This window comes from Manis pentadactyla, chromosome 12 (assembly GCF_030020395.1).
Source record: "Manis pentadactyla isolate mManPen7 chromosome 12, mManPen7.hap1, whole genome shotgun sequence".
Lineage (NCBI taxonomy): Eukaryota > Metazoa > Chordata > Mammalia > Pholidota > Manidae > Manis > Manis pentadactyla.
The window spans coordinates 39,963,800-39,988,383 of NC_080030.1; the positions used below are offsets into that span (position 1 = coordinate 39,963,800).

Consider the following 24,584-nt stretch of genomic DNA (forward strand, 5'->3'; position numbering starts at 1 on the left):
TAATAAGTGTTGCTAAAGATGGGAGCAATGCAAACTCACACATAGGTAGTGGAAGTGTGAATTAGTATAACCTTTATGAAATTAATTTGGTATCATCTAGCCAAGTTCAAGGTATGTATATCCTACAACCCAGCAATTAGCACTCCCACAGAAATGTAAGGTGCATCAGGATTTATAAATGTATTCCTAGCAGTACTGTTCATAACTCCAAAAACTTAAAAAACATATAATCATACAACATGCAATGCATGTCAACAGAGTGGATAGCTGCAGTTTCTTTACATAATGGAATATATACAGCAACTAAAACAAATATTGCTGCACACAACAGGGATGAATTCAAAACTGATGATACTGAGTAAAATAACTATACACGAAATACTTATAGGATTCCACTTACGTAAAATTAAAAAGTAGGTTAAAACTACTTCAAGAATTCCAACTTGTAGAACAATACTATAATGCCAAGCAAGGATGTGACTAACTTAGAAGTCAGACTGTGTTTACTTGAGGAAGGATATGATCAGGAAGAGGCTATTGGGGATTTTAGAAAGTTCTGTTTTTTTGAAGTGAGTGGTAGTTACATAGGTCTTCTCTATAAAAATTTAACTACATGCATTATGTTTACTGCACTTTTCTACATATGTGTATAAACAGGCAAAAATTTATCTTAATGATTAACAATGACTAAAAAGCTCAATATATTTCAAATGTAAATTTAAGACATATGGAACAAAGAATGGATCTAAAATATCCCAAGGCAGAGGAATATTAGTAAAAAGTACAAAAGTAAATTTACCCCTTTCAAACATCTGTGCCCAAGCACCCAAACCTTTGTGTACCCACACCAGAGATTAAAGGCCACAATATTCTACTATTCTAAGTATTATAAATAGTATTTACTACTATAAATAATATTCTAATCCTGTGGTTTTACAAACTGGGTTTCACTGAAGCAATGCACCTGTGCAAATACTTCAAGAGCTGTGGAGCAGAAAACAAAGCAAGTGGCATGGGGTTCAGGTTTCCTATCACAACCCTGCTGGCTCCATGTTTACTTGTATTTTATCTATTCCCCAGCCCACCAATATTAAAGTTCCAATAAGAATAGGATGAAGGAAAAATAGGGTTCCTCTAGTATTCAAAATATATATAATCTGGAACCTCATCAAAACTAAAATCTTTGTTTTGCAAAACCCCTTGTGTTAACGGAATGAAAAGAGAAACTATTAATGGGGAAAAGAATATTTGCAAACCATATAACCAACAAAGGACTTATATCTAGAATATATCTAGAACCCTCAAAACTCAACAGTAAAAAAATCCATCCAACCAGAAAATGGGCAAAAGACATGAAAAGACATTTCATTGGTAATGGGAAATAAGCATATGAAAATACATTCAACATCATCAGCCATTAGGGAAAATCAAATCAAAAGTACAGAGATACCACTACACATCTATCAGAATAGCTAAAATAAAAAATAGTGGTTAACACCAAAATGATGCAAGAATGTGGAAAATGAATGAATCATACATTGCTGGTGGGAATGTAAAATAGCACAGCTACTCTGGTAAACAGTTTGGCAGATTCCTATAAAATGAAACACACACAAACCTAGAGAAATGAAAACTTATGTTCACATCAAAATCTATACATGAATTTCCCAGCAGCTTTATTCACAAGAGCCCAAAAAACGGAAACTCAGATGACCATCAAGAAGTAATTGGTTAAACAAACCGTGGTACATCCATACCATGAAACACTACTTAGAAATAGAAAGGAAGTGACTATTAGATACATGCACAATTTCAATGGATCTCAAGGAAATTATACTGGGTAAAACAAGCCAGTATCAAAAGGCTACCTTTAAATAACATTCTTGAAATGACAAAATTACAAAATTACAAAAACCTGACAGGGGACAGGTTAGTGAATGCTAGGCCCTGGGATGGAAGGGAGGAGAAGAGAGCTGAGTGTGGCTATATAAAAAATGACATACAATGGATCCCTAAGGTGGTGGAAATGTTCTATATCCTAACTGCAGTGGTAGTTATAAGAACCAATACATGTGATTAAGCTGCAAAGAACTAAATATATAGATACACAAATGAGGGCATGTAAAATTGGTAAAATCTGAGTTAAGTTGGTAGATTGTGTCAATGTCTTGGTATTGATACTTTACCACAGTTATACAAGATGTTACTATTTGGGGCAACTAAATGAAGAGTATATGCAATCTCTCTGTATCATTATAATCTACTACCAAATAAATTACATGTGAATCTATAATTATCTCAAAATAGAAAGCCTAATTAAAACTATACACTTTAATCTACCATTACACTAATCGATTGATGAATCTGTTTTAAATGGGGGATGGTGCAAAGCTTTTACATTTTTCCCCAGACATTGAGGAATGTCATTCTTCTTTGGCATTCTAATGCAGACTTTAAGACCCAAAAGGAAGCTGTATGGGCTGTGAGCAATTATACAAGTGACAGAAGGGTTGAACAGATTGTATACCTGCTTCAATGAGGCATAACAGAACTGTTGATGAACCTCCTAAATGCAAAAGATCAAAAATTATTCTGCTATTCTGGATGCCATATCATATGTCTTTCAGGCTGCTGAGAAACTTAATGATTGAAGAACATGGAGTTATGGACAAAACTGAAGGTCTACAAAACCATGAATATGAGTCTGTGTACAAAGTTTCATTAAACTTGACTGAGAAGTATTTCTCTGTAAAGGAAGAGGAAGATCAAAATGTGCCAGATTCTGCCTCCCTCTGGAGGCTATATATATTCCAAGCTCAAGGAGGCCCTCCTGGGACCTTTAACTCTCAGATTGTACAACTGGGGCATAAAGTAGTTTGGTGTTTTAAGTTTGTCTTACTGTTTCTCTACTAAGAATATTTTTTAAATGGGGTTTGTTAATGCATCACTTTACAGTATATGCAAACAGTTACAAACTGTGCATACACTACGAAGCTTCTCCTCTTAGTTTTCTTATTTCTATGTGGAATTTCATATCTTAAAGTGCAATAAAGATTAAATTCCACCCTTTTCTTTACTTCAAAATAATTTTCAGCCAGATATTGACTTGCTTCTTCAGACTGATTCTACAATTACCTCACAACGGAGATAATTTTGCTCACCCAAGGTCTTCCTGAGATTCTGAAATACCTTATTAAAAGTGCCCCTGCCCCAAATCTAATCAGTCAAAAAAACTGTTTTTCAATTCTTCTTTATTCCTTAAACCCAAATGGTGGTTTCTGAACTAACAGCAAAGGTATCAAGTAACAATAGTTAGAAATGTAAAATCTCAACTCCACACTTAGTGCATCAGAATCTGCATTTATCACAATCCCTAGGTAATTCTTAAGCACAAAAAAGGCTTACCACATTCTTATTTTACACTTTGACTTACTTGTTATTTTACCCCATGTCTTAGCCTTAATTCATTAGCTGTTCATCTCAAAATGTTTTATTTATACTTTTGGTACTGAAAAAACAAGACTGAGAAAAAAGCTGAATCACATAAAGGTGTCCTTATTTGTTGAAGGTTACCTAGCTAGTTTAATGACACAGTAATCTCACATTGATCCGTGCACCCCTCACCCAGTCAACTACTTTGCTCAAGAAAACACACTGCAAACTTGCTCAATCTTGATGCCATATACCTCTAACTCTCAAACTAGTTCCGCTACATCTAGGCATTTGAACATGGGCAGAGTACAAAACCTAAATTTAATTACAGTAAGGTACAGATTTCCTATAGTATCATTTCATACATTTTATGTGGTCTTGCTGAAAACTGTGCCACAAATAAGACAGTGATCACAAAGAGGGCAGAAGAACTATTATCTAGTCACCTCAGATCTTGGTTATAAAAAGCATTATTACTAAGTGTGCGCAAGACAACTGTTTTCAACTTCACCTTCCTCTGCTTACCCTGGAAAATGGAACTTCAGGTCTACATAATAAGATGTTGAGTTGCATAATGTCCTAACAGGTGAGACAAAATGAATCAGCACAAGAAGTGGCTGGTAGGCAATATTTATCCACACCTTATCTAAAAGGAGAGCTGCTCTCTAGGCATTCACCTTGAAATGATAAGTGAGAATTTCTGTAAAGGCCATAAAAAGCAATGAATTTGTAATTTCATTAAAGAGCAATCATATTGACACCAATTTTTTCAAGGGACAGATGCTCACTATAGCAATACAAATTAACAAAAACATCTACCTGAAAGCTACCATTTTTAGAGTTATCCATAGGAACTTCTCATTTCTTCAACAGAAAATAAATGGAATCACTTTTGAATAGTCCATCAAAATAATTTAACTTGCATATTTGATTTAAAAAAGAACACAAGACAATATAAACTAAAGTACATTTAGCAAATATATGGAAAATTATATACTTACTTTCTGAATGAATTTCTCAACACTTTGTACCACATGTTTATAGAACTAAAAGAAAACAAAAATGAAGCATGGTTTTAAAATCTGATTATAATTTTCCTGCTACTGGATTTACAATAGCTTCAAAGTTCTATAAAAACAATTCATTTTAATGATGAATTTTGAAGCAAACAAACATTCATATCAGTCACCTTCATAAGCAACTAGTTATCTAAATAATAAAAGGGATTATATTGAATTAGGTATTGAGTCAGTATATCCAAAATGTGTTAACACAGATACAAAAGAATTCTATCAGTCTTTATGAAGGCATACTTCCACAAACAGTTATGGTGAGAGCAAAACACTTATAATAATCACACTGGCAGATGTATATTCTTCCTTTCATAGAAGGGAAAGATTTACTGTAGTATCATTTTATCAGCTAAGTTACAGCAGTACTAGAAAAACCATAAACTGTCAACAAATAGCATCAATAAAGGTAGGCAAGGAAGTTGTTTTCACTGTCATTGTCTCCTTCTCCTCCTCCTGGAAAAGAGAACTGCACATAAGATAGAGATACAAACGTTCTCATGGATCAGACAAAATGAATCATAAGTGAAATGAGCACAGATTCAGGATTAGTAATGGGCTATTATCAACTATGAGAAAACAGGTTTGTTTTATAAACACTATGAATAAACCTGAAAATGGGTAAAATGGAAATTATAGCTTGCACAAAAAGTATCTACAATTTGGGCTTAAAAAATTTAATACCTTGATGGCAACTGCCTATTAACATATTTCTGTTTAAAGAAGGTGAACTGTGCTTGTATTTATACTTCTGATCTCATGAATTATATACTTTTAATGGACATTCCCTTAGACTGAAAAGACACAAGAACATTCAAGTGAACAGCACCATGAAATCCAATATTTATGTAACCAAAAAATGAAAGGAAATCTCATTATTCATATTTGCCAAATCAAATCTGCAATTAAGTCTGTCTAGAATTTCCTTATTATAAAGTAACTTCATTCAACAGTTTAAGTTACTTAAGTAAAAGGTAAAAAAAAAAAATTTTTTTTTAGTTATTAAGTACTTTACAGGTACTTAAATATTTAAAATCAATATACAAAATATTAAATAATTAGAGTGGTTTTTATTAAACTATTCTGCTAATAAACAATTTGGCAGTGCTTCCTATTTTTAAGTTATTTTAGATACCATATGTAATTCAGAATAATGCCACTTGCTAAAATTTAATTCAAAGTTTCATATACATTCTTCCACAATATATTATCTGTGAGCTTTTGTTGACATTGTACAATGTGAACAAGCAACCATTAAAATAACCATGTCTCTAAACACTTATTAAAAAAACAGTAACTTATCTCAATAACAGAGTATCATTCAAATCTGATTTAAAAGGCAGTTCAAATTCTCTACATATGTACACTAAATGTATTTAAAATAATACAGTACTGCAAAACATTTGGTCTGAACTCTTCAAAAATGTGAATGACATGAAAACAAAATAAAATCGTTAACAAGGCAAATAAATGTAATGTGTGATCTTGCCTGAATCTTGAAAAGCAGGGATATAGGGGACAAGTACTAACGTCAATACTGAGACAACTGGTAAATTTAAGTAGGTATTAATTAAGTAGGTATATTAGATAATGGTATTATATCACAGTGAAATTTCTTGCATGTGATCAGTGTACTGTGGTTACTTAGGAAACATCTTTGTTCTTAGGAGATTCAAATTCAAGTACTTAAGGATTAAATGCTATTATGACTGAAATGTGAAACTAACTCTCAAATGAAAAAGCACCTGTGTGCGTATGCAGAAGCAAGCCAAAAGTAGCAAAATGTTACCTGGCAAATCTAAGGATAGACTATGTGTTGCTCATTATAATATTCTGCAATACGACTTTTTTCAAAATTAAAAAATTTAAAACAATAACTCAAAACAGTAGAATATTCATTCTACTTGTATTTATTCTGTTTATTTCAAATTAGTTAATTTCTCTTAGGCCCTTCAACATCAGAAAAGTGGAAATAATGTTAACACTTGTACCTTATGGAGTCTTCTCCACACATCAATTGCTAATTTTCACAGAATAAAAATGGTAAAAATATAGTATGTTTGCACTCTCTTAGGATCATGATCATAAAAATCTGATCATGATGCAGAACAGTATAAAGAAAGCACAAGAGACTTAACATTCCATACTAAGCCGATTAGATATCCTGAAAAATCACTTCTTCAAAGAAATTTTCTCGCTTAAACATGTCTACAGGCCACTGTCTTTATCCCCTCTTTGATTTTTTGCATATAAATACAGGGGTTATAACTACAATGCTGTAAGATACTAAATACAAATCTGAAAACTAGGCTTTGGCTATGAGAACACATCAACTAGCAACCTGCATTCTCTCCTAGTGGCAATTAGCTCTCAAGAGCAATTTGTTAAATCTAATGCATAATGCGGTTATTCAAAGACTATTTATTTGAGTAATTGGTGTTTCTGGTTATGGCTGATGTTCTTATTCAGAATAGAAAAATGTTTCACCATATATCCATAGACTAACACCTATGTAGTTAAAAATAAGCAGTCAATTTTAACATCCTACTAAACGAGGGAGTCTTAGCTTTAGGGATAAGCACCTCTTGAACAGATGTCTGTGATTAAACTTCAAAAGGTCCTTAAAGCCAAGAAATGTTATGCAAAATTTTGTGCATATGGGTATTTCTTCAGAGAAAGGCCAACCTATTCTGAGATTTTCAGAAGTATCCATGAGTCAATATGTGTTCAAAAGCGCTATTATCAGAGCAGGGGCTAAATGCCTATACCTCTTCCCCATAGTTCAAATGTCCTATGTACAATGAGGCTCAATTATTTTCCATAATGGCCCCTTTTCAAATCTACAATAGAATTAGTTAAAAAAAAAAAAATCAATAGACTAATTCTTATTTAGAAATATTTTATCAAATCGTATTTCAAGATTCTGTGAAGAAAGCATGACAAGTAACAGTGTTAAACACATTCTGCACAATGTAGCTGTCTAAAATCTTACCTGCCTAAGAAAATTAAGGTAAAATGATTGTTTCAAAGTTTATGGAAGAATACTTATCAAAATGTTAAGTGTTTATCTCTAGGTAGAAGAGTTTACAGATGATAGATTTTCATTTTTGTGTTTTTCTCCATGAACATTTACTCTGTAAAGAGGAAGAAAATATACAATCTATAAAGATTATACCTCCTCTAAAATCTTAGTGCAGTATTTTCTTTTGAAAACACAAGAGTAAAATTTATTACTCACCTTAATAGCTTTGATGGCTGCCTTAGTAATTTGGGTCATTTTTGCTTTAGAAATAGGTGGTTTGTAGTCATTCAGGGAATACAACTGATGAAAAAGAACAACAAATTTTAAATACACCTAACCTAATTACCACTAAGCAATTACATGAAATTACCAAACATTTCCATTTTTATACTCTCAATGAAATCTCAGTGCTGCTTTTCTTCTAAAAACCAAGTTCAACTCATTAGCCTTCAGGGAAATGCAAATCAAAACAGTGAGGTATCACCTTACACTTACTTACTTATAAAAAAGAGACAATAACAAGTGTTAGCAAGGATACAGAGAAACTGGAATCCTTGTACACTGCTAGTGGGAATATAAAATGGTGCAGCATCTTGGAAAATAGTTGACAGTTTCTCAAAAAATGAACCATAATAATATGAAATACTGCACATCAATTCCACTTGAGGTATATACTTGAGAGTTGAAAATCAATGTCCATATAAAAACTTGTACATAGGTGGTCAATGCAACATTTCCATAAAAAACTTGTTATGAAGGTGGAAACAACCCAGTATCCATCAACTGATAATAAACAAAATGAGTTCTAGCCATTCAGTGAAATATTAGCCATGAAAAAGGAATGAAGTACTGACACATGCTACAAAATAGATGAACTTTGAGAACATTATGCTCAGTTAAAAAAAGGCATATTAAAAACATCATGTATTACAGCATCCCATTTACATGAAATGTCCAGAAAGGGTAAATTTATTAGTTAACTGTCTACAACTGGAGAAGTTGGGGAGAAATGAGGAGTGACCCATAATGAGTACAGCATTTCTTTCTGGGGTGATGAAAATAACTTAAAATTGCCTTTTGTAATGGCTGTACAACCAGACTAAATACCATTGAATTAAACATTTTAAACTGATTAATTGTATGACATGTGAATTAAATCTCAAAACTTTTTAGAAAACAAGGGCACTAATGTTTAGCAATAATCCACCCTCTCTCAAAAAATGTTTTGTTTTCAAATTTCTCATATAAGCAAAGGACAGTAATGCTGCTTAGAAAAAAAAAAGTTACAAACAAGGTGGGAGAATAAGGCTCAATTACAACTAAGTTTAAATGAATACTGATTAAAACTTGCACTGTATTCAGCAATGCTATGATTTTAACTGTAATACTATAAGGTAGCAACTACAAGTCTGGAAACTAAGCTTTGGCCATTAGGACATTGCAGAAACAACTTAACCCTTAAAAGCAACCTAAACAGAATTAGCTGGTTAATCAACTAGGAATGTCGAGAGGCCTCTATAGCTTTTGCTCCAGTACCCCTTAAACCTATCCATCGCTGGATTCTATTGATTTTTACCCCATTTTCTCCATATTTGTCTCCTCCTTCAACACAACCACAGCCTAAATTACCTTCATCTCTCGTAGAGCAAGTATCTAACAGGATATGGCATGTCTGTCTTTTCAAAAACTAATCTGATCAGGTGACTAATACCCACCTGCTCCCTCTACCCCCTTAAAAAGGTCAAGGACTTCCCACTCAGTTTAAACACAAAAACCTATATATTCAAGGCTCTGCCTGGTCTAACTCCCATATACCTCTCCAGTCTCATTTTGTCCCATGCTCCCCTCCCCAGTTCTCTGCTCCAGGCACCAATGGTCTTTTTTCCATTCCCTGACACAGTGCCTTTAAAATGGGCTTGTTCCTTCTACTTGGAATAAACTTCACCAGGGCCTCTGCTAGTTAATGCATACACTTCCATCTTAGTTAAAGCATCACCTAATGAGGAAAGCCTTCTACACTTCCCCAACCAGATCAGTATCTCCCTTTATGCTCTCACTGTACTGTCGATTACCTTTGAAACGTTGATTTCAGTAATCTGACATTTACTTGTATAATTATCTAATAATTTTTAAAAGGCCTGTCACAAAGGGTGACAAAAGACAAAGGATATAAGTTCCTTCAACTCAATTTAGCTAATAAGGGGTTAATCATACATCAAGAGCTGTCTAAACTGAAATTGATTGTGGGAGAAGTTCCCTGTCAGTTCCCCTAATAGGTGCTCACCTGTTGATACTGCCCACCCATGGTTAGGGTCCCATCAGATCCTTGAAGAAGCTATCTCTGTCAAACTCACAGGGAATTTTAATATTCACAGGCCTCAATTCCTACTGTATGCCTGTCTATTCACCAGATGCATTATAATGTCCACACATTTTATAGTACTTATAGCAACCTGTGTAAATCACAGATCAATTTCCTAGAATTTCTTAACAGGCCCAGACTCCTGCCCATCTGAGATCCACCTTGCTCTCTCCTACAAGAGATAAACTCTACAGGAACTCTTGTCTTTTTTGTTTAGATTTTTTTCCTTTTCTCAAACTGTATTCCTAGTGTCTGGCAGAGAACAGTTATTAATTAAGAATAAATTAAAATAAACAAATCCATACAAGACAGAGCACTGCACAAGCTTTGCATAGACCTGGATTTGAATTCTAACTGTGTCACCTTATTCCAACCTGCTAACCAATCCTCTGAATTTTAGTTTCCTCATTTACAGAATAGAAACAATATTCATTCCACAGAAACATCACATATAAAGCTTTAGAACACATTTATGTCACTCTACAGGATTAGCCATTATTAAAATGAAAATCCTTCTTTTTGGTAGGCGTTCTCTATTTAAATAAATAATTAAAGAACCCATCAAACATGTATCGTCCTGGCTATCTGAAGATCCATTCTACATAAATTTATATAACTAGCGCAATGAAGATGCATCAGGGTCCTCCCATAGTTGACAATACATTATTTCTTCTTCTTATGTGGTAAATCCCTCAAGTTCTAACAGACCAAAGCTTTCCTCTCTTTTTGGTGGAGAGAGTAAAAAATGGGGGAGTAGGCAGAATGAGAAAGAGGAAATTTAGAATTGTAAGATTTTTTAAAATTTTGTATTAAGATATTATTGATATACACTCTTATGAAGATTTCACGTGAAAAAACAATGTGGTTACATTTACCCATATCAAGTCCCCACCCATACCCCAATGCAGTCACTGTCCATCAGTGTAGTAAGATGCTTGCCTTCTCTGTGCTACACTGTTTTCCCCGTGATCCCCCACAGCCCGTTTACTAAACATAATACCCCTCAATCCCCTTCTCTCTCCCTCCCCACCCACCCTCCCACACCCCTCCCCTTTGGTAACCACTAGTTCCTTCTTGGAGTCTCTGAGTCTGCTGCTATTTTGCTCCTTCAGTTTTGCTTTGTTGTTACACTCCACAAATGAGGGAAATCACTTGGCATTTGTTATTCTCCGCCTGGCTTATTTCACTGAGCATAATGTCCTCCAGCTCCATCCATGTTGTTGCAAATGGTAGGATTTGTTTCTTTCTAATGGCTGAATAATATTCCATTGTGTATATGTACCACCTCTTCTTTATCCATTCACCTACTGATGGACACTTAGGTTGCTTCCATATCTTGCCTATTGTAAAAAGTGCTGCAATAAACATAGGGGTGCATATGTCTTTTTTAATCTGAGAAGTTGTATTCTTTGGGTAAATTCCAAGGAGTGGGATTCCCGGATCAAATGGTATTTCTATTTTTAGTTTTTGGTATTTCTATTTTTAGTTTTTGGAGGAACCTCCATATTGCTTTCCACAGTGGTTGAACTAGCTTACATTCCCGCCAGCAGTGTAGGAGGGTTCCCCTTTCTCCACATCCTCACCAGCATTTGTTGTTCTTAGTCTTTTCGATACTGGCCATCCTTACTGGTGTGAGGTGATATCTCATTGTAGTTTTAATTTGCATTTCCCTGATGATTAGTGATGTGGAGCATCTTTTCATGTGTCTGTTGGCCATCTGAATTTCTTCTTTGGAGAACTGTCTCTTCATATCCTCTCCCGATTTGTTAATAGGGTTATTTGCTTTTTGGGTGTGGAGGCATGTAAGTTCTTTATATATTTTGGACGTTAACCCCTTGTTGGATATGTCATTTAAAATATATTCTTCCATACTGCAGGATGCCTTTTTGTTCTGTTGATGGTGTCCTTTGCCATACAGAAACTTTTTAGTTTGATGTAGTCCCATGAGTTCATTTTTGCTTTTGTTTCCCTTGCTCGATGAGATGCACTCAGGAAGAAGTTGCTCATGCTCATATACAGGAGATGTTTGCCTATGTTGTCTTCTAAGAGTTTTATGGTTTCATGACTTACATTCAGGTCTTTGATCCATTTCGAGTTTAGTTTTGTGTATGGGGTTAAACAATAATCCAGTTTCATTCTCCTGCATGTAGCTGTCCAGTTTTGCCAACACCAGCTGTTGAAGAGGCTGTCATTTTCCTATTGTATGTCCATGGCTCCTTTACTATGTATTAATTGACCATATATGCTTGGCTTTATATCCGGGCTCTCTAGTCTGTTTCATTGGTCTACGGGTCTGTTCTTGTGCCAGTCAAATTGTCTTGATTACTGAGGCTTTGTAGTAGAGTTTGAAGTTGGGGAGCATAATCCCCACAGCTTTATTCTTCCTTCTCAGGATTGTTTTGGCTGTTTGGAGTCTTTTGTGGTTCCATATGAATTTTAGAACGATTTTCTCTAGTTCGTTGAATGCTATTGGTATTTTGATAGGAATTGCATTGAATCTGTAGATTGCTTTAGGCAGACGGCCCTTTTGACAATATTAATTCTTCCTATCCATGAGCAAGGGATGTGTTTCCATTTATTGGTATCTTCTTTAATTTCTCTCATGAGTGTCTTGCAATTTTCAGAGTATATAGGTCTTTCACTTCCTTGGTTAGGTATTTTATTCTTTTTGATGCAACTGTGAATGGAGTTGTTTTTCTGATTTCTCCCTCTGCTAGTTCATTGTTAGTGTATAGGAATGCCAGATTTCTGCATATTAATTTTGTATCCTGCAACTTTGCTGAATTCAGACATTAGATCTAGTAGTTTTGGAGTGGATTCTTTTGGGTTTTTTATGTACAATATCATGTCATCTACAAACAGGGGAGGTTTAATTTCTTCCTTGCCAATCTGGATGCCTTTTATTTTGTGTTGTCTTATTGCCATGGCTAGGACCTCCAGTACTATATTGAACAGAAGTGGGGAGAGTGGGCATCCTTCTCTTGTTCCCGATCTTAAAGGAAAAGCTTTCAGCTTCTCACTGTTAAGTATAATGTTGGCTGTGGGTTTCTGTAAGATATTTTCAACAGTCCGAAAAGTCAGCTCTCATCTGAGACACCCCTTTTAAAAATGTACCACCTGCAGAAACTAAAGGTATTGCTCAGAGAAAATACTAATTAAGTACTTTTCAAAGGCTCACTTAATACATGTGCTTTCAACTAATCATTTCTCTAAGATTCTCTAGTCTTGTATCTTTACTAAATCTGATCATTAGAAAACTGACACTTTCAACTAATTCCTCACTGAAAACCTTTACTAAAATGTAAGTCTTCAACCTATGAAGATGGATAAAAATTTCACCTAGAACACTGTCTTTTACTGATGTGTTAAATAAATAATTATCTGTACCCAAAAAGTTCCTTATGCAAGAATTCACAAAGTACATTCTCCTTGAATTAAGAAACAGGAGAACAATTTAGCTAGTTCCTGTGTGTTCTTTATCAAAAAGGATGGCTTAACATGTTTTTCCCTTCTTGAGCCTTGGCTTCTGGTGATCTTGCTGATGTTTATTTCACCAGTCTAAACATCCATCTCAAATGTCTGCTGATGATATCCTTTTCTCTGCTATGTTTAACTACTATTGCTGTATGCAAAAATAAAATATATTTTCAACTGTGTTTAATTTTGCTAAGTAAGCTACTTCAAAGTTCTTTCAGAACTGGAGTATAAATGTATACATTTAATGAACTAATATGAACCTAACACATGACTTCAGAGAAGGCTTGTCATCACCCAGTTCTCCTCCTATTCAATTTCTATCTCTGAATTTAAGTGTTCTATATATTCCACTGTTGCTCAATTCTCTACATCAAACTCAGTCCTCTAGGAGCTCCACCAAAGGTTATTATTGAGAATTTTATGAATGTCATTCAGTATTTCTGAAAAACAAAATAGTGATGAAATATGCCACCAGCCCATTTGATGCTTTTTAAAACCTGTAAATGACTCAACATACCTTAAGACTTTATTTAATCTTTAGATCTACAGGCTATGAAGCAATGCCTGATACATGACAAGCATTTAATGAAAAACCTTTACTGGCCAACTGATAATTTGTTGACACTGCTCTAATGTTGCCATTAGGAAATTCTAAGCTTAATTCCAACACTTATTCTAGTTATCTGTATGAGCCTGCCAACAAAAAATGGGAAAGTTACTCTCTCAGTTATTTTCAAAACTTGATCCAACACAGAAAAAACACATCACAGATTTATACTGGAAAATGCTGAAGACTAAAAGTTGATTCTGGGACCTTTATTTTCCTTTGCCTGACAATTTCCATCTCTGTCTTGGGTCAGAAGACCATGGCTGCATGATCTTCTCTGAGCTTGGACTCTCCAGATATCCAGTTTTCTCATGTAAAGATTTTAATCCCACCATTCTATCTATCTTATCCCACATTCTAGCTCCTGCTACCATGTTTTCCAAACTCTAAAGTCGCTGCTGATCCCTGTCAGTTTGTTTCATTAAATTATTCCCTCAGTTAAGACAACTTTATCTTGTCTAAGACCTGCTGTTCTGAATTCTGCTTCCCAAACCCAAGCTTCTTCCCCTCATATGCTATGTCCTAACGTTATCTAATCCTGTATGACAACCCTTTACTTGTACATGCTATGTCCATCCACCATATCTCAATGACTGAAACAAAGTCCCAGTCTTGACCTGCCCCTTCCTTTGGCTATTCAAGACTTACCAATTCAAAGGAAAAATACTAAATAGCCTGGGTTTTCAGTCTAAATTCATTCATTCTTTATGTTTCAACTCCCCTCAGGTACACTGTAGAATGCTCTTTGAACTAGTAACATTATAAATTTCTTTGCTATCTGTATAGAAATTTCTATACTTTCTGTACTGTAAGGCAGTAAAGCACCATATCAAATGCATATTTTTAGATCTGAAAACAATTCCTTTGAAATAATTTCTAATGACTTTAATTAATCAGGTTTAAAGACTTTGATCTTAGGTGCTGCTGGCTACTTCACTAAAACTTATTTCTAATAAATATTTTTAAAGTTGTTGATTACTAACTAGCCCAGGGGTAAGCACAGTAAATATTTTAAGATTTGAAGGCTATTAGTTCTACTTCTGTAGCAGCCACAGACAATTCATGTATGAATGGACAGGGTGTGTTCCAACATTTACAAAAGCAGGCTGATCCCTGAATTTGGGCAGTATTTCTCAATCCTTCAAATGGGCGCTTTTTTTTTTTTGGACACACACCTGCGATCTCATGTCCCCAGTAAGAATATCAATGCCCTCCCCTCATCTATGCATGAGGGAAACGAACGCAAAAGTTAACTTAATGTTGTATGTACTTCACGCTTATTTCAAGCAAACTCTTCACTTCAAAATTTTTAGTGTCTTTGCCAATTTGAGCAACATTAAATGATTTTTATACCCCAGAGAACCATCAAATTTGGGTAACATCTTACTAATTTAAGGTTAATATTCTTTTTTCAAGGGTGTTGGTTCTATGACCAATGGAATTAACCTTAAAAATGTGAACCTCAAATAACGAACACAGTAATCAACCCAATCCTTCCTTCCCAACAGTGGTCCTTTAGGACCTTGAGAGTACTGGGTAAGATCCCTCAAATCTCAAAACAAAAATCAGTAAGTCAGAATCACAAAAGTTCTTGGAACCAAAACAACCTTGCTACTTTCAATTTAGGATAGCATTCTGACTGCAGATATTTTTTTCCTTTCTTCCTCCTATGAGGAGGACAATAAGAGTAAGATTTTTTAAATGTGTAAAAATTCACAATGAAAAACAGAATGGAAAAAGGGAATAGAATTAGCAAACATGTCACAATTTTCAGAAAATGGGAAGTGGTAAGAGGATTGGTAACTGATGAAACAAAGAGAACCCATGAGCCACAGTATACACATAAGAAGATAGAGTCAAATAGAAAAACAACTGATCCTGCAGAATTCCAGAGTCCCATCACTCAAAACTGCGGCATTACAGAGGACAGGAGTAGCACAAGTAAACTAATGTCTCATTTATTCTTGCAAAAATTCAACAAGCAAGATCTAAAACTGACCATTCAAGAAACAGTGGCATAAAAAAACTACTTAGTGATATGAAGGTAATGATGAGAGGAGCTAGAGTAAGAACAAAAACACTGTTCTCTTTGATGGATCCAGAAGGAAGAGCTTCCTATAAAATCTCTTTGGTCCTTAAAAAAATTCCATGCATATGTTACTTCGAAAATTGTGTTTCAGTACAATCTTGTTTTCTCTCACTCTGCATGCCAATATTGGCCCTCCACAGTGTTCTCTCCCGCCACGAAATTCACATGTCGAAATCTCAATGTCATTATATTTGGAAATATGGCTTTTGTAGAGGTAATTAAGGTTAAATGAGGTCGTAAGAGCAGATCTCTGATCCAGTAAGATTAGTGTCCTTTTAAGAAGAGACATCAGAGAGTTAACTGTCACTGCCATATGAGGACACATGTGAGAGGGCCACACAGCTCCTGGGACCTAAGGGTGGCTGCTGGGAACTAAGAGTGACTTCCAGCCCACAGTCAGCAAACAAAACACAGACCTCCACATTAGAACAGCAAGGAATTGTATTCAGCCAACAACCTGAATGAGCTTGGAAGAGAAATTCATGTCTCAAATGAGAGCACAGCCTGGCTGACAGAATCAGCAGAGGACTCAGCTACGAAGTGTCTGGATCTTGACCTAAGGAAATTGTAAAATAAATCTATGGTGCTTAATCCACAAGCTCAGTTTGTAGCAATGTGTTACACAAGAACAGAAAACTAATATAGTAAAACAAACTTGTGAATAATAATCTCATTATTGACTGCATAGGTTTTTTAATTTTTCATATCTTTGTGAAATTTTTATAATTCAAAGGGGAAATTAAAATTTAAAAACATTTCTCTTTTTGCCTAAATAACTTTAAAAATCTAACAAATTCAGAATTTTGCATACAGGAATAAAAATGTAAACAAAAGACTTGTTTCACTGATAAAGTCATTTTCAAAAGCTATTATTCACTAATACCTGAAAATTGATACTTTATTACAAATTTTACTTCAATAAACAAAAAGTATGTATCCTCATATCAAAGTTCTCACTCCTAACATAAGAGTTCTCCTTTCCTATTTATAGCAAGATCTTCCATATTATTTTTGGCTTGGGATATAATAAGTAGTATTAGATACTATAACCATGTAACAAACTAAAAAATTCAGATGCATGTGCATAACAAAATGTGACCAGAGAACAGTAAGCAACATTAGGATTAACAGAGCAGATTTAACATTAAAACAGTAATGTGGCCAATAGTAACTTTTCCCTAAGATTTTTAAAGTAAATTTCTTCATTAAAAATGTTTGAAAAAAACTGTAAATACATAAGCTTGATTAACTTCTACTATAATAGCAATACTCTTGAGCAATTAGAACTTTTTCAAGAGCAAAGGCCAGAATTATATATTACAGATATTCCATGAGGGCCCCTAGAACAGGCTTTTAACAAAGGCACAGCTCCCAATTTTATACTAAGTAATGTGCCAGTAAGAAAACTTCAGAACAAAGTTTCAAATGCATCTTTGAAAATAAAAGACCGTATGTCATTGCAAACATCAAAGCACATGAAATATGAAATGTTAAAGTACCTAAAACCAGTGAGCAAACATAATAATCATCTTTTCTTTAAAAAAAAATCTTACAACCTTTTTTCTGGTATAAAAACATTTTAGTACAGAAAAATTAAAAAATACAAAAAGCATGAGGACTGTGGACAGAAAATATAAATAATCTATAATCCAACAATTCATCACTCATTCCACATATTTTCACTAGTGCTAGCACTATGGAGCCAATGGAACAGGCTGACAAGGTATCTGTCTTCATGGAACCCATGGGGGTTTTGGAGACAAAATATTCTAATAAACAAATAGCGTAGTTAAGTATACAATGATGATAATAAACAATGTTATTTGGTGAGGAGTATGCAAAATAGTACATCTTTCTCAGAATTCCAAATCCAGATTGCCTTTTTTTTTTTTTTAGTGTAAAATATAAGGGGAAATGTTACCCATTCTCTTAAAATTGTAAATCTGAAATACACAAACATCTATCTAGTAAGCTCAACCCTATACACCAAGATTTGAGGTGGGGGTGGGTGGCTGAAGAAATCCTCTAGTTAAAAAAGAAAAAGAAAAATAAAGCCAGAATTAGATATATAAAAGTGTTAACACGATTATGACAAACACAAATGTTTATATGCTTCATAACTAATTATCCCTTTCCTATGAGTAACAAGCATTTGCACATAGTCAACCTTTTATATTAGTAAGTGGAATATCCCATTTCTCAGGCTTGGCAGCTGTCTAAGGTTAATATCACAGTATTGAATACTGATAAAAAGGAAACTATTTTAGAATCTAAATTATACTACAAAACTGTATTAGTAACAAAGAAAAATTGTAATCAACTTTACCCCCAAAAGCCACCATTTAAACAAAAACATTAAAGTCACAAAAACCTACTTGCATGGTCCTTCCATTCAACACTCAAAGTTACATATTCTGTTCAAATCCTTGGAATAAAGGAGGTTAAAAAATACTCTTTAAAAAGGCACACAGGAGTTACAGTGAGCCAAAATGGAGTAAAGCCAACCACAGCTGCTCTCTCCCACTGATTACAACTAAAAACACCAGACAAAAAAGCAGCTATCTGAGGACACTGAAAAGTAAAACAGCAAGCCAACTAGAGGCTGCAGTCAAACTTGAATAATGACCAGAAATAGCGGAGGGGAGGGGAAGTGGTTACTGAGGTAAATTCCCTACTCTTTTGTGTATCTCTATTATCTGCAGGCTTTGATTCCAGAGCCTGCAGAGTCGAAGGCTGCAGTCAATACCAGAAGCAAAAGTGCTCAGGGAAACCCTCTTAGTCTAGCCAGAAGACTAGGTAAATGGATGCCTTCATACTGCTGATGGGGGGAAGGGGTCTCCTTTTATCTCCCTCTCCCTTTTCTCCCGACCCTGATAAGGGTTGGAGGGCAGCCATCATTGACGTATCAATACCTAAAATCCCAAGAGAGAAGAGCCATCATCAGACAGAGAATCAGGAAAAAGGTCCCCTATTATCCAAAAAACATGGTGGGGAGTCCCCATTTTTTTCCTCTCTTCTCTCTGGGCACTTCACTGTGAAGGCTAAACCTGGAGAGAAAGCTGACTTTTTGGCCGAGACACAGATAAGGATACCCTGACATCCGGAGAAAGTATGGGAATCCTAGAGAGAGCTGGAGAAGAGGATCCCCCTAATTCTGTGCATTAATTAACTTAAGTCCTCAGCTCATCGTGGACTTGTGCCTGCCTGAAACTGACCAAAAGAAGCCTAGCAACGATTTTGAGAACTAAAATCTTAAGTAAACCAGTACCCAATGCCTAGACTAACTCTTGAGTGGCACATGTGCTGGGCACACCTACACAGCAAAATAAATGCTTTAAAATTAAACTGACAGATAAACCCACAGCCAACATTATATTGAACAGCGAGAAGCTGAAAGCATTTCCTCTGAGATCGGGAACTAGACAGGGATGCCCACTCTCTCCACTGTTATTTAACATAGTACTGGAGGTCCTAGCCACGGCAATCAGACAAAATAAAGAAATACAAGGAATCCAGATTGGTAAAGAAGAAGTTAAACTGTCACTATTTGCAGATGACATGATACTGTACATAAAAAACCCTAAAGACTCCACCCCAAAACTACTACAACTGATATCGGAATACAGCAAAGTTGCAGGATACAAAATCAACACACAGAAATCTGTGGCTTTCCTATATACTAACAATGAACCAACAGAAAGAGAAATCAGGAAAACAACTCCATTCACAATTGCATCAAAAAAAATAAAATACCTAGGAATAAACCTAACCAAAGAAGTGAAAGACTTATACTCTGAAAACTACAAGTCACTCTTAAGAGAAATTAAAGGGGACACTAACAGATGGAAACTCATCCCATGCTCGTGGCTAGGAAGAATTAATATCGTTAAAATGGCCATCCTGCCCAAAGCAATATACAGATTTGATGCAATCCCTATGAAACTACCAGCAACATTCTTCAATGAACTGGAACAAATAATTCAAAAATTCATATGGAAACACCAAAGACCCCGAATAGCCAAAGCAATCCTGAGAAAGAACAATAAAGTAGGGGGGATCTCACTCCCCAACTTCAAGCTCTACTATAAAGCCATAGTAATCAAGACAATTTGGTACTGGCACAAGAGCAGAGCCACAGACCAATGGAACAGACTAGAGAATCCAGACATTAACCCAGACATATATGGTCAATTAATATTTGATAAAGGAGCCATGGACATACAATGGCGAAATGACAGTCTCTTCAACAGATGGTGCTGGCAAAACTGGACAGCTACATGTAGGAGAATGAAACTGGACCATTGTCTAACCCCATATACAAAAGTAAACTCAAAATGGATCAAAGACCTGAATGTAAGCCATGAAACCATTAAACTCTTGGAAGAAAACATAGGCGAAAACCTCTTAGACATAAACATGAGTGACCTCTTGAACATATCTCCCCGGGCAAGGAAAACAACAGCAAAAATGAGTAAGTGGGACTATATTAAGCTGAAAAGCTTCTGTACAGCAAAAGACACCATCAATAGAACAAGAAGGATCCCTACAGTATGGGAGAATATATTTGAAAATGACACATCCGATAAAGGCTTGACGTCCAGAATATATAAGGAGCTCTCACGCCTCAACAAACAAAAAACAAATAACCCAATTAAAAAATGGGCAGAGGAACTGAACAGACAGTTCTCCAAAAAAGAAATACAGATGGCCAACAGACACATGAAAAGATGCTCCACATCGCTAATTATCAGAGAAATGCAAATTAAAACTACAATGAGGTATCACCTCACACCAGTAAGGATGGCTGCCATCCAAAAGACAAACAACAACAAATGTTGGCGAGGCTGTGGAGAAAGGGGAACCCTCCTACACTGCTGGTGGGAATGTAAGTTAGTTCAACCATTGTGGAAAGCAGTATGGAGGTACATCAAAATGCTCAAAACAGACTTACCATTTGACCCAGGAATTGCACTCCTAGGAATTTACCCTAAGAATGCAGCAATCAAGTTTGAGAAAGACAGATGCACCCCTATGTTTATTGCAGCACTATTTACAATAGCCAAGAATTGGAAGCAACCTAAATGTCCATCAATAGATGAATGGATAAAGAAGATGTGGTACATATACACAATGGAATACTACTCAGCTATAAGAAAAGGGCAAATCCAATCATTTGCAGCAACATGGATGGAGCTGGAGGGTATTATGCTCAGTGAAACAAGCCAAGCGGAGAAAGAGAAATACCAAATGATTTCACTTATCTGTGGAATATAAGAACAAAGGAAAAACTGAAGGAACAAAACAGCAGCAGAATCACAGAACTCAAGAATGGACTAACAGGTACCAAAGGGAAAGGGACTGGGGAGGATGGGTGGGTAGGGAGGGATAAGGGGGGGAGAAGTAGGGGGGTATTAAGATTAACATGCATGGGGGGGTAGGAGAAAAGGGAGGGCTGTACAACACAGAGAAGGCAAGTAGTGATTCTACAACATTTTGCTATGCTGATGGACAGTGACTGTAAAATGGTTTATAGGGGAGACCTGGTATAGGGGAGAGCCTAGTAAACATAATATTCGTCATGTAAGTGTAGATTAGTGATAGCAAAAAAAAAAAAAAAAAAAAAAAAAAAGGGCAGTTCCTGTGTGGTAACCTCCAACGAGTTCTACACAAGGGTATAAAGGGCATATAAAAGTGTAGGCAAAGGGTCTGTTTGTGTTTATACAGAGGATCAAAGCCTAATTGGGCTACCCCAAAAATGAACTAAGATGCGATATGAAAAAGAACTTCCAACATCTGCACCCTCTGGAAGACTCATGCCAGAAGATGATCATCAAAAAACCCCAACAAAGATCCACGCACTGCTACAGCTGTAGATGCACTCATCCCACCAGTTCCTGGACCTGCCATGGGAATGAGGAAGGAGATATCTAAGCTGGCCTGTGCATACAGTAAAACAACAAAATTGGACTGGATCTATACTGTTGCAACTCAACCAAGAATTTGGAGAAGTGCAAATTGTAGCGCTCCAAAGTCTTACAACTACAAACTATTTATTGTTAAAAGAACATATGGCATGTGAACAGTCCCCAGGAATGGGTTGTTTTAATTTGTCTGATTTCTCTCAGACTGTTCAAGTTCATTTGGACAATATCCACCATATCATAGATAAGTTTTCACAAATGCCTAAGGTGCCTAACTGGTTTTCTTGGTTTCACTGCAGATGGCTGGTAATTACAGATATGCTTTGGTTATGTAACTATACTCCTATTATGTTAATGTGTGTGTGCAATTTAAGTAGTAGCTTAAAACCTATACATGCTGAAGTTACTCTACAAGAAGATATATCAAAGAAATAATCAATCTTCCCATGTTTTCTTCTGCCTGCTACTTCTATAGCTTTTCTTCTTCCTTCCTAATTACAACCCTTAAATAGAATTCGTGCCTCATATCAAATTTACCGAGTATCATAATTCTTCCAAGTGGTAAAGATACCTCAAGACAAATGCTGGGCATAGAAGCCACAGGGCATAAATATGCAAAGAAGTAAAAAGTTAACTTTTTCAAACAATAAGGCTTCTCTCTCACTTACCAACTTCACATTTCCCTGTATGGCCCCGGAAGATGACTGGTTAGCCAGAGACGGGTAAGATTCCTCAAGGGAGGAACAACCTAAGACAGGCACAGTCGCAGGGGGGCCATCAGGTGAGAAATTGGGGATCAACAGAGGTGAGGCTTAGAACCTCACCCCCCCGTTCTGAGAGAAATCTTCTGCATACGTGGATGTTTTATTGCCCTGGTCTAGCTTGGATTAACACATAGTCTACAGGCACACACCTGATCATCTACATGTGCTCTCTTACAACACTAAACTATGTTTTCTACCTTTATCTTGTATCTACCTACCACTTCAGCATTTTATTAAAAATAATAATAATAAAGAGAGAAATGTGGTATCCACATATAAATCAAGTATAAAAACCAAATGAGTATTCATATTTGAACTGACTGTTTATAGTTCATAATGCATGAGCAAAACCGAAAGTTTCTGTGATGACTGCCCTTGTACTGTTCACTATGTAACTTATTCATTATGTAAGAATTTGTTCTACATGTAAAAACTTGTTTGTTATGCCTCAGAAGATTGGAGACTGACAAAAATTAGGCTTGGGGTGGAATAATGATTGTGCATTGAGCATTGACTCCCCTATACAGAATTTTATTGTCGTTAACAACCATTTGATCAATAAATATGAGAGATGCCCTCACAAAAAAAAAAAAAAAAAAAAAAAAAAGGACAGACTTCCAATGGTAAAATAAATTAGTAACCGGGATGTAAGGTATAGCATAAGGAATATAGTCAAGATATTGTAACAGCCTGGTAGGGTGATAGCTGGAACCTAGAATTATGTACATAAATGTTCTACCACTGTGTTGTACACTTGAAACTCATGTAATGTAATAGTGTGTGTCAACTACCCTTCAATAAAAAATAATTATTAAAAAAAAAAAAAAAAAAAAAAAATTAAACTGACATTGGAACCACTACAAAAAGGCAAGACAGAACCTGCATCCTTAACATAACCAAGCTGAAAGTCTACTAATCAACATTCTTCAGATCATTTTAATGAAGTCTTGCATATAATATTGAACATGTCCAGTATACAATCCAAGCTTACTTAATGTATCAACACATACACACAAACCAAGAAAATCTGTCCACACTGCTCAAGGGAAAAGATAAGCAACAGATGCCAACCCCAAAATGACACTGATACTGGAATTATCAAAACTTTAAAGAAGTTAATAATCATCCTTAATAAGGTAAAGCAGAAAACTCTTTAAATAAATGCAAAGATAGAAATTTTCAGCAGAGAAAGAAACTACAAAAAGGAACCAAATGAGAATTTTAGAAATGAAAAATACAGTATATGGAAGAAAGGGGCAGTATGGCACTAAATAAAAGAGCTATATAGAATTTCTACTACTGACTCTACATATTTTAAAGAAGCAGAAGGCCATAATCTTGATTATTTTTACATCAACCTTTTATATGACAGTTAAGAAAACAAAACAAAATACTAAGAGATGGAAAGTTAACCTGATACATTATCAATGTAGAAATATGGAAATATCTAATATGATACATGACAAATATAAAACATGTGCAATTACAACTTTATGAATATAAGAACTAAATGCAAAAACAAGACCAGGAAAACTGTTCAGAAAAATACGTTATAACAAATGAATATAATTTATTAAGGACAATTTTCTTAAAATTATAAAGTTCTACCACACATTTCTTTTTCATGCCATTTTTTCCCACCTGGAATGGTCTTTCAGTTTTCTTCAAACCATAATCTAACAAATCCATGAGATGAAAACCTTCTCAAGACAATTCTAGTCCAGTAAAAAATAAACAGAACAGAAAGTAATGAAGTACACTGACTAATCTTGGGTGTAACTTCTGTTCCTATTATATTTACATATGTTGATTATTGGCTCATGACACAAACTATATTTCT

General features: G+C 35.3%; 1 protein-coding gene across 12 annotated transcripts in view; it reads right to left on the bottom strand.

Moving 5' to 3' along the window:
- The window catches only part of SCAF8 (SR-related CTD associated factor 8), a 196,476-nt gene that overhangs the window by 152,209 nt on the left and 19,683 nt on the right, over window positions 1-24,584 (bottom strand). For all 12 annotated transcript variants that reach the window (XR_005025059.2, XR_008992719.1, XR_005025062.2 and 9 more), the window contains 2 exons: window positions 7,741-7,824; window positions 4,434-4,478 (listed from right to left, as the gene is read on the bottom strand). Coding sequence is in view for 4 of the 12 variants with exons in the window: in XM_036886732.2 (XP_036742627.2) it covers window positions 4,434-4,478; window positions 7,741-7,824 (129 nt within the window). In the remaining 8 variants the exon portion in view is untranslated. The remainder of the gene's footprint in view (window positions 1-4,433; window positions 4,479-7,740; window positions 7,825-24,584) is intronic.